At 37.7% G+C, this 12,052-nt stretch overlaps 1 protein-coding gene across 3 annotated transcripts in view; it reads right to left on the bottom strand.

Moving 5' to 3' along the window:
• MGAT4A (alpha-1,3-mannosyl-glycoprotein 4-beta-N-acetylglucosaminyltransferase A) overlaps positions 1-12,052 on the bottom strand; it is a 131,511-nt gene that overhangs the window by 78,264 nt on the left and 41,195 nt on the right. For all 3 annotated transcript variants that reach the window (XR_005068001.1, XM_037056804.1, XM_037056805.1), the window contains exons 3-4: positions 4,018-4,185; positions 561-701 (exon numbers count right to left, since the gene is read on the bottom strand). Coding sequence is in view for 2 of the 3 variants with exons in the window: in XM_037056804.1 (XP_036912699.1) it covers positions 561-701; positions 4,018-4,185 (309 nt within the window). In the remaining variant the exon portion in view is untranslated. The remainder of the gene's footprint in view (positions 1-560; positions 702-4,017; positions 4,186-12,052) is intronic.

Below are 12,052 nucleotides of genomic sequence, written 5' to 3'. Positions count from 1 at the left end.
GGAGAAATAAAAGCTTAAACCAATGGTAAAGAGATCCCACAAGAAAAATTTAAGAAACTCTTATAGCTCCAGGAGAAAAAGAAAGTAGTATAAATTATCTTTGGATATATCAGAAAAAAAGAAACAAAGCAACAAATTTCTACCATTAAATGAAAGGTAAAATAAAGTAACTATGTACTTCCATCTCTACAAGAGAAAGTAGGGGCAGACATAAGAAACATTTTCTTGACATTACTATTAGAGCTATTAATGTTATAGGAAAAAAGGTCATCTTCCTCAAATTTTTAAAATTAAAAATGACAAAGGCTTAAACGTTTTTCTGCCTAGAAAAGGGGCTTGAACTAGATTTCTTGTGATCCTTTCCAGCTCCATTAATCTGGTCTATTGAGAAAAATGTCCACCTCCTTTCAATGTGAACTTTAGAATGAATCCTAAGTTACCATTCACAGAAAAAGGGTTTTTATTCTCTCACCTGCCAGACTTCTAACAGTCAATATAATACTGCAAGACACAAATTAAGACCAGAAGTACAACCACAAAAAGAAACAAAATAAACATACCTCCTGTTCTTCCATTACCAATCTGCACAGCAGGTTGAAGGCTTCCTTCATTTTGCAATAAATGAGGCAAATGATAATAAATGCTTGGCACTTGAAGAGATTTTTTGCTTGTTAACTCCTTTAATAGCTTTAGGGTATTATCTGAAACAGAAGAATAATTAATCCACAGGATACCTTACTTACAGAAGTTGCAGCTTTTATAAATACAGCAGTAAAACTTACAAAACTAGAACTAAAGAATTTTCTTTCCTAATTTCATACTTTGGTGAATGAGATCTCCATATAAAATGAAAAAGACACTTTTTTTTCAGTACTCACGTGGTGAATTTTATTTTATTTATTTTATTTATTTAAATATATTTTATTGATTATACCATTACACTTGTTCTATTCCCCCCCTTCATTCCCCTCCACCCGCACACTCCCTCCCTCACCATTCTCCCCCCCTTAGTTTATAACCACGAGTCTCAAGTTCTTTAGATTCTATATTTCCCATATTGTGATCTCCATATCTGTGATTCTTGCCCTCCCCCCCTATCTATTTACTACCTACTGTCTATGCTATTTTCTGTACCTTCTCCCCCCTTCTCCTCCTCCTACTCCCCTGTTGCTAACCCTCCAAGTGTTCTTCATTTCTACGGTTCCACTCCTGATCTAGCTGTCCTCTTGGTTTGCTTTTGTTTTAGGTGTGGTTGTTAATAACTGTGAGTTTGCTGTCCTTTCACTGTTCATATTTTCATCTTCTTTTTCTTATATAAGTCCCTTTAGCATTTCATATAATAAGGGCTTGGTGATGATGAACTCCTTGAACTTGACCTTATCTGAGAAGCACTTTATCTGTCCTCCCATTCTAAATGAAAGCTTTGCTGGATAAAGCAATCTTGGCTGTAGATCTTTGGATTTCATGACTTGGAATACTTCTTTCCAGCCCCTTCTTGCCTCTTTTGAGAAAGGTCTCTTTTCAGAAGGTCTCTTTTGAAAGGTCTCTTTTGAGAAGGTCTCTTTTGAGAAATCCACTGATAGTCTGAAGGGTACTCCTTTGTAGGTGACTGTTCCCTTATCTCTTGCTGCTTCTAGAATTCTCTCCTTCATTTTAATCTTGGCTAATGTAATTATGATGTGCCTTGGTGTGTTCCTTCTTGGGTCCAACTTCTTTGGCACTCTCTGAGCTTCCTGGATTTCCTGGAAGTCTATTTCCTTTGTCAGACTGGGGAAGTTCTCCTTTATTATTTGTTCAAATAAGTTTTCCACTCGTGGCTGCTTCTTTCCCCCTTCTGGTACCCCTATAATCCGGATGTTGGAATCTTTAAAGATGTCCTGGAGGTTCCTAAGCCTCTCCTCATTTTTTTGAATTCTCATTTCTTCATTCTTTTCTGGTTGGATGTTTCGTTCTTCCTTCTGGTCCATTTCATTGATTTGATTCCCAGTTTCCTTTCCATCACTGTTGGTTTCCTGTGCATTTCCCTTCATTTCAATTAGTTTAGCCTTCATATGTTCCTCTAATTTATGACTATAATCAACCAGTTCTGTGAGCATCCTGATAAACAGTGTCTTGAATTGTGCTTCTGAGAGGCTGGCAATTTCTCGGTCACTGAGAGTTATTGGCTCTGGGACTCTGAATTCTTCTTGCGCCATCTTTTGGGCTGTTTGTGCCTGTTCGGTAGCAGGATCGGAGCCCTAGGTGTTCACCAGAGCAGGGCAACTCAGTCCCTGGGTTGTGATGCTGTATGTGGGGGCGGGGTCAAAGAGGAGCAATGGCGTCCCGTCTGCCACCTCCCGTCGCGGCCCCCACAGGTGCGGCAGCTGTCACCGTCACCGGGACCCGCGCATTTCGTCCCACTGCACGCGAGTGTGCCACCGCTGTCAGCCCTCGCCCCCTGGGGCCTGCATGGTCCATCTCACTGTGCGCGAATGTGCGACTGCGGTCAGTCTGCCCCACACCCTGACTGGGTCCGGGCCACTTGAGCGCCTAGGTCGGGGGATCTGTCCTGCCTGAGCTTGCTCTGCTGCTGGCTCCGCCCCTCTTACTGTCCCCGTTGAATGGTTAGATGTAGTCGGACTTCCGTATAATTCAATTTTCTGTTCTTTGGCTGTGTCTTTGTTTCTCCAAACCTTTGTTGTATTCAAACTTGGTTGTGGGAGAAGGCACAGTGTTTCCACCTATGCCTCCATCTTGGCAGAAGTCCTCGAAAAAGACACTTTTGAAACCAAAGTAAATAATGATACTAAATTTTGGCAATAATGTGATAAATGTTTCAGCCATTCAGAACATCAAAAAACCTAAAACACATCTGTCCTATCATTCAATACTTTCCCTTTAAGAAATATAACTTTTATTCATTCAATGAATATTTAGTGATTATCTATTTTGTTGCAGCCACTCTGCCATGTGTTTGGAAATCAATACTCATCAAAACAAAGATCCTGTCTTTAAAAATGTCATAATCTAATGAAAATAAAAGAGCTACCAGAAATATGACTGACCTACATGCAAATATGTTCATCACAGAGCTAAAATCTGGTGGGAAAACCACACAGAAAATCATATTTGCCTAAATATAGTAAAATGTTTAATATATTACAATATATAATTAGCTGAGAAGTTATACATCCATTAAAAATGGTATTTTTGAAGAATATTCAATGGCATAGTAAATTCTAATAGTATAATTTCAAGAGTTCAAATCAGTCCATAAAACACAATCACAATTCCAAAGTAAGCTATTCAAGAAGGAAAGGCTAGATGAAAAAGAAAAAAAATGTTAACAAATTACTTGGCAAAAGGCTTACGAATGATTTGTTTTTGTTATCTATACCACTGCATTATTTTAAATGTTGTTATGCCATAATCAACTCTGTAATCAGGAAGGCAAACAATAAGCATGAAATTTTAAAAGTAAGATTAGGTAGTGAATGTTAAGACAAGAGGAACTACATGTATCAATTTAATTAGAATAAGAACAACACAGAAGCAAAGAGAAGGTTGGCACTTATTTTACTCTAACCAGAAGCTCTCAGAGAGAGAGAAATAGTCAAATATGTCCAAAAGTACCAATAAAAAAACTTCATAATTGTTCTTATTAAGTCAGATCTAAGATTACTTCCAACAGCTCAAAGACTCTCCAGAGTCTATCTGAAGTCCACCCAAGTCACAACACAAGCATGTATATATACAAAGTTAAAATTTGATCTCATTTTCAATATGGTTTTAAAAACATAAAAACACTGTTGTCAATGAAATTTATACAACTGAAACTTAACCCATTATTACTCTCCTAAAATCAATTAACAAAAACCTATTTATAATTTATGATAATAGAAAGTTTTATGTGTGACTTTTCTCTCTAAAAAGGGTAACAAATGCTGGCTGACAAACTACTCTACACAATCTTCAAAATATTTCACATAACCCTTTGAAAACACAATCTTTTACTAAAACCAAAAATATAATATGTACCTGAAAATTTATTCAGCGTGTCCTTACTCCCATTTGTTTCTGCTCCTACACGCCTGAACTGCTGTACGATGGCACTTAATTCAGAAGAGCGCTGTGAGATTCTATGTTCAGCTATTCGAAGACGTTCTTTCAAAGCAAGAAATTCTCGTTGATAAGCAATCAGTTTTTCTAGAGGAAATGCAAAAATTATTAGTGTATTTCTAAAAAACAGAGAGACAGAAACAAACATAAAACAGAACTGAAAATAAAAAGAAGCCCTGATGAGTTACATAAGAAAGCACCATTAACTAAGTGTGCTATAATATTCTGCCAGAATGTGAACACTTTTTCCTTAGTATATCAGAAAATAAAAGATAGGGAGAAAAAAGACAAAAGTCTTTAGAATTAACACTTCAAGAATAACATTAACATCATTTCTTAAAAGGTACAAACAACTGTAAAGATGTATAAAGAAGACAGATGACCTGGCTGGTGTAGCTCAGTGGATTGAGCACGGGCCTGTGGTTCAATTCCCAGTCAGGGCACATGCCTGAGTTGCCAGCCAGTTCCCAGCAGGGGATGCATGAGAGGCAACCATACACTGATGTTTCTCTCCCTCTCTCCTTCCCTTCCCCTCTAAAGATAAATGAATAAAATCTTAAAAAAAAGAAGACAGATGAGACACTGAAAATGATGATAATATATCTAATTTCTATTAGCATAATATGGTGCTAATATAATTAGCATAGTGTGATGGTTCCCAGAGGGAAGGGTTCAAGAGGGGTGGTAAAGGGTAAAGGGGGCCATATATATTGTGAATGAAGATAATTTGACTTTGGGTGGTGGGTACACAATGCAATATACAGATCATGTGTCATAGAAATCTATACTTTAAACCTATATGATCTTATTAACCAACATCACCCCAATAAATATAATAAAAAATAATGTGGCACACTAAAATGAACTGCTTGAAAATTTAGAAAAATATATATCTAACAACATAATGAATATAACCTCTTTCATAGCATAATCATTAACTTTCATAGGCTAAATGTTCCCTCTGTACTTCAATTCTGCAAAGATTTCCCTGGGCCAGACTTAAGTCAAATTCCTGATCCCTAAAAACTGACTCCAGGAGCCCTGGCTGGTGTAGCTCAGTGAATTGAGTGCGGGCCTGCGAACCACACGATCATGGTTCGATTCCCAGTCAGGGCCCATGCCTGGGTTGCAGGCCAGTTCCTTGCAGGGGACATACCAGAGGCAACCCTACATTGATATTTCTCTCCCTCTCTCCTTCCCTTCCCCTCTAAAAATAAATAAATAAGAGATATTTTTAAAAAACTGACTCCAGGAAGATAAACAACCCAATTAGAAAATGGGCAAAGGACTTGAACAGACACTTCTCCAAGGAGGACATAGAGAGGGCCCAGAGACATATGAAAAGATGCTCAGCATCTCTAGCCATCAGAGAGATGCAAATTAAAACCACAAAATGAGATACCACTTCACATCAGTGAGAATGGCCATCACAAACAAATCAACAAGTGATGGAGGAGGATGTGGAGAAAAGGGAACCCAAGCACACTGTTGGTGAAAATGCAGACTGGTGCAGGCACTATGGAAAACAGTATGGAATTTCCACAGAAAACTAAAAATGAAACTGCTTTTTGACCTAACAATTCCACTGCAGGGATTATACTTTAAGAACCCTGAAAACACTGATCCAAAAAACCTATGCACCCTAATGTTCATAGCAGCACAATTTACAATAGCCAAGTGCTGGAAGCAACCTAAGTGGCCATCAGTAAATGAGTGGATAGAGAAACTGTGGTATATTTACACAATGGAATACTACATAGCAGAGAGAAAGGAGCTCCTAACCTTTGTGACAGCATGGATGGAACTGGAGAACATGATGCTAAGTGAAATAAGACAGGCGGTGAAAGACAAATACCATATAATCTCACCTTTAAGTGGAACCTAATCAACAAAATGAACAAGCAAGCAAAATTTAAACAGAGACAATGGAATTAAGAATGATCTGACAGTAACCAGAGGGAAGGAGGGAGGGGATAATGGGGGAAAAATGATGCAGGGTTTTCAGAAAGAACGACAAAGGACACATGAACAAAACAAGGGGGGCTGGAATCAGGGGAGAAAAGTGGAGATGGCTGGTGTTGGGGGGCAGTGGTGGGAGGAAAATGGAGACAACTGTACTTGAAGAACAATAAAAAAAATAAAATAAACAGATACTTAGGGAAAAAAAGTCAATCAGGTAGCGGTAAGATGACCCTCGTTAAAATCCATTCATTTTTATCTGAGAGAATCACAGTCAGGAAAACCCAGTCTAGGAAATAAATGTACATTTTTATGAGGATAAATGTAGGCACTAAAACAACAGTAGGAGATAGCTCAGAGTAAAGTACACAGTGAGAAGAGGCTCAAGTGTTGGAAACTTCCCTGCCTGGTTTCAGAAGCTGTAACCCCCATGGCTAAGGCTGAGTAAAGAGACCTTGGGACTATAAGCCACTAAGGAGACAAAGCTTGTCTTCCTGGTAGGGGTGCTGCCTCTGCCCCTTTTACTTCACCTACCTGGCCCCCAATGCACATTGGGTTAGCCAATGATGAGGGAGGGACAACTTAAGAAAGGCACGGTCATGAGGGAGCCCTCAAGGAAAGCCCTCAGGGGTAATGGACCCTTGCCCCTAGGCTTTGAAGTAGCCCGAGTCCTCATTCTGTCTGCAAGAAGCCTCCTAATCTCTTGACTTACTTCCCCTGCCTGACTTAAGCCTGAAACAAAGACAGAGGGCAGTGCAGCCCTGGGTAGGAATGGGTGGTTCCCTGGGGTGATCAGGACTAAGAAAGAATGCTCAAAATCCTGTGAAACCTGCTTTGCTAAGAATGCCCTCAATTTTCTGATAAGGATCCAAGCATAAAATGAGTTTGTGCCCCAAAGTTTTATGGCCCTTTAGCTAACTGACCCTGACTCAGAATAAGCCCTCAGAGATCTTTGAATGTTATATATTGTTTGATCATTACTGTCTGACAATGATGAATGAAGACCTTACTTAAGGTAATGGTCCCAGAAAAGCAATAAAAGCCTTTCCAGGTAAGGCACCCTGACTGTCTCACTCAGAGAGTGGCCGTGCCATCCCTTTTTCTCCACAGGACTTCTGCAGTCCGTGTGAATTTGTTCATTGTATCCACAACACATGGACCCCGCTGGTCAGAGTCCGCATCACTCAAGGACAGACCAGACACCAAAATCTAAGAGATGGTAGAAAAATACATTTATTTATTTTGATCACCAGTGCTAAAAGGTAGCTGAGGTTATGGCAAAGGTACCATCAATTTCTACAACCTCACTAAACTAAGAGAAACCAGAACTATGATTTTCTTTTCAAGATTTTATTTATTTATTTTTAGAGAGAGGGTAAGGAGGGAGAAAGAGAGAGAAATATCAATAGGTTGCCTCTTGTACACGCCCCACAACCGAGACATGTGCCCTAACTGGAAATGAAACCAGTGACTTTTCACTTTGCAGGACACTGCCCAACCAACTGAGCCACCCTGGTCATGGCCAGAACAATGATTTTCAACTTCTATATCAGGGTAGATAATCCCAGACTACCATTTTGATATCTAAATTAAACATATGTTAGAAAAACATTTTATTTAATATTATAATCTCTGCTTTATTCTAGCATAGACTCAATAAGAAACAGATTTACGAAAATAAATCTGCATATTTCATAAAGCTAATCTTAAAAGAGTCAATTATACTGTTCTTGTACCTTACATAAAGGTCCACACAGTAAATATCTGTGGCAGGAAAATAAAGTCTCTCCTGCTTAACTGTCATGCTTCCTACATAGAATAATGAAAGCCATGTGAGCAGCTGTATTCCCCTTAATTTACTGGCTTTAAGAGAGAAGGAAGAAGAGGGGTTGTAATTAGAAGATGGCAAACACAGAGCTTCGAGGTGCCAGCAGAGTTCTATTAACTGAGCTAAGCAGTGGTTAAATAAAATTCATTACTACACATTCATGGTTTAGGCACTTTTGCTTATGTGTAAATTCATAATAAAAATAGTATTGTTAAAATAGTATTCTAACATACATTAGAAAAACTTTTTATTTAATATTATAATTATAATTTATTTAATATTATATTATAATTTAATATTATAATTTTAACAATACTATTTCATGTAAGAATACTAAAATACTATTCACAAATACAAAACTAAAAGCAATTACTGATTACCTTGAGCAATGTCGGGGTTCATTAAGGGTGCTGACCCCACACACAGTGAAAACTCCACTTATACCCTTTGACTCCCCCAAAACTTAACTACAGCTGGTCCTTCATGTTCATGGGTTTTACATCTGCAGATTCAATCACCTGTGAATTGAAAAAAGTATTCTCGATCCACAGACTGGAATCCATGGATGCAGAGGGCTGACTACTCTGTTAGCTTACTGTTGTCTGGAAGTCGAACCAATAATATAAACAATTAACATATATTTTGTATGCTATATGTATTATAATCTGTATTCTTAGAATAAACTATAGAAAAGAAATTATTAAGAAAAATATAAGGCATCTAGGTTGCTTCCAACTCTTGGCTATTGTAAATTGTGCTGCTCTGAACATTGGTGTGCATAGGTACTTTCTGATTGGTGTTTTAGGGTTCTTAGGATATAATCCTAGAAGTGGAGTTGCTGGGTCAAAAGACAGGCCCATTTTTAGTTTTCTGAGAAAATTCTATACCGTTTTCCATAGTGGTTGTACCAGTCTGCAATCCCACCAGCAGTGAACTAGGGTCCCCTTTTCCCCACAACCTCTCCAGCATTTGTTGTTTGTTGCTTCGTTTATTATGGCTATTCTGACCAGTGTAAAGTGGTACCTCACTGTAGTTTTAATTTGCATCTCTCTGATAGCTAGCGACATTGAGCATCTTTTCATGTGTCTCCGGATTGGATCAAAAAACCATGGTACATTTACACAATGGAATTTTATGCAGCAGAAAGAAAGAAGGAGCTACTACACTTTGCAACAGCATGGATGGAACTTGAAAGCATTATGCTAAGTGAAATAAGCCAGGTGGTAAAAGACAAATACCATATGATCTCACCTTTAACAGGAACCTAAACAACAAAACAAACAAGCAAGCAAAATATGACCAAAAACACTAAAATTCAGAATAGGCTGACAGGGACCAGAGGGGAGAGGGGAGAGAATTTCAGGGGAAAAGGGGAAGGATTCACAGAAACTAGTATAAAGGACACATGGAGAACAACTAAGTGGGGGTGGAAATGGGAGGGAGGTGGGGAGCACAGTGGGGGGGGGCTGGGATGGGAGTGGGGGATGGAAAACTGTATTTGTACAATAATTAAATTTAAAAAATTAAAAAAATAAAATTATAAGGAAGAGAAAATACATTTAATGTATTTATTGAAAAACATCTGCATATAAGTGAACCCCTGCAGTTCAAACCCCATGTGATTCAGGAATCAACTGTATATTATAACAAAAACTGTGACAATTATAACAACTGACATACAACATGTATGTTATGAAAACTACAAGTCCTTTACTGAAGCCTATAACCAAAGAATGAATGAAGTCATCTTTTTTTTTTAAGATTGTATTTTTTTAGAGAGAGGGGACAGGAGGGAGAAAGAAAAACACTGATGTGAGGATTGGTCGCCTCTCACACACCCCCAACTGGGGACCTGGCCCACAACCCAGGCATGTGTCCTGACCGGGAATCCAACCAGTGACCTTGCAGTTTGGAGGCCGATGCTCAACCCACTAAGCCACACCAGCCAGGGCTCAATGAAGTCATTTCTTAATCCTAAATGGGAAATCTCCATCTTGTAAAAAAGATAAATTCTGCCCTAAGTTACATAGTAAGTTTAATCCAATACTTTAAAAAAGAACAACATATTTTTGGAAGTTGACTTTTGACATGTTACTCTAAAATCCATCTAGAGGACAGAATGTTTTCAAAGGGCCAAAAAAAATCTGGGAATAAGGGAAACTTGCTCCAAGATCAGAACATACTATAAGGCTATAGAAATTCAAACAATATGGATTGCCAGGTTCAGTAGCATGGACAAAAGACCAGTTGTGCCAAGCAGAATGTGTCCAAAATTAGCATGAATGAACTATCCTGAGTTCTTACCTCTTTATATGAGCAAATTAAAATCCCTTCCTTAATACTTACACAGTACTGACAGAGTGGTTTCTAAACATCATCTGGCCTAAAAAGAATTAGAACTCTGGAGAAATAACTTGAAGATGAACCTGGAGCATTCTATGTCAAGTAATAAAATGTTATTTAAAAAGAAAAAGACTGGACTTGTCAAAAAGGCATAGGAAGGTACTTGAGGCTCTCTGAGTAACCAAATTTGGGATAATTTAAGTACTAAAACAAATATTGACAGTAACAGATTAAAACCTATTGAATAAAATAAGAATCCATAACTTCCATGACTCCATCAATAATAAATAAAAATTAACAGATGAGAGAAATACGCTTCTTACAGTAGTATGCCAACTAAGAAACACAGAAGGAATGATGAATGTTAGAAAATCACCATTTTGCAACTATCATAGCAATAAATTATTCAGGCAAAAATAAAAAATGGATGCTAAAACTAGCAGGTGAAAGTCTGATGAGGAACAAGATACATACATCATCTCAAAGTATCTTTCTACAAAGTTCTTATTAATTTACCAAGGAGAAATGTGGCAGATATCATCTTAATCAAGTGATCACCTCAACAACAATGGAACAGACATCATGTGCTGTCTATTGTGACGCACAGAGTAGAGCACAGGCCTCATTTACATGGCATTCCTGCAAAAATACATAATCTGAATCTAATCTCAAGGAAATACCACTCACATCCAAACTGAGGACCAATGTACAAAACAAAAATTTTGTACATAAATTTAAGTGTCACGGTCATCAAAGACAAATAGTTGGAAATTGCCTGAGATTGAGACTAAAGGAAATATTACAACTAAATGCAAAGCACAATTCCGGATTGGATCCCAGACCAGAAAAAATTAATGCTGTAAAGAACATTACTGGGGAAAAAATAATACAATATAGATGATAGAGTAACTAATATTGTCCCAACATTAAATGTCCTAAATTTGACACCTGTACAGTAAGTCTTCACTTAACATCACTGATAAGTTCTTAGAAACTGCAACTTTAAGCAAAACAAAATATAATGAAACCAATTTTACCACAGGCTAACTGATATATAAACACATGCTATAAAACCTTTACTCTTGTTTATATCAATTAGCAACATGGGAAAATTGTTTAAAGTCAACAACAGTAGGTGAGGACTTACTATACTGTATTAATATAAGAGAATTCCTATTCTTAGGAAACAAATATTAAATTATTTAGGGGTGAAAAAGGTATGATTTCTGTAATTTACTTTTAAATGTTTCATAAAATATCTATAGATAAAAAGAAGATAGAGGCAAAATGTTCAAAATTGGTGAATTATATACAGATGTTATTTGTATGAGCCTTGGAACTCTTCATTGCTTCATTTGAAACTGTTTTTAAAATAGAAAGTTTTCACAAAGCAAGCAGAGGATTGATGGCATAAAGGTTCAGTCTGTTAGTATGGAAGAATATGGATCTGAAAGCAGTCTCTACCCCTACACACATTTTTTTTCTTGATATTTTTTGAAACCACCTTCCCAGAGGCCAGCTTTACCATGTAGGGAGACAAATCAGTAGCAATGGAGAAATATCCCACCCCTGATTCCAAAATTCTACCCTGCTTTCAGATAAACTAGCTATGCACGAGGATACGATTATTTTCTTTCAGGCCCAGATGTTATTGCTGTTCTTAGTCCAAAGCCCACAGCTATGAAAGGGCTCCCAATGGGTCACTTCCCATCTCTCTTACATCTGTCCTTTGCTTCTAACCCCACCCTTCTTTATTAAAAGGACGTTAGTCCTTACTCCATCAGTGCAAGTCCATACTCTGTCTAGGAAGCCAAGTCAGTGAAA

Source organism: Sturnira hondurensis, unplaced genomic scaffold (assembly GCF_014824575.4).
Source record: "Sturnira hondurensis isolate 20B ecotype Veracruz unplaced genomic scaffold, ASM1482457v3 Scaffold0009178, whole genome shotgun sequence".
NCBI lineage: Eukaryota > Metazoa > Chordata > Mammalia > Chiroptera > Phyllostomidae > Sturnira > Sturnira hondurensis.
The sequence above is the reverse complement of the archived record's forward strand: the minus strand, read 5'-3'. Positions and strand labels throughout refer to the sequence as shown.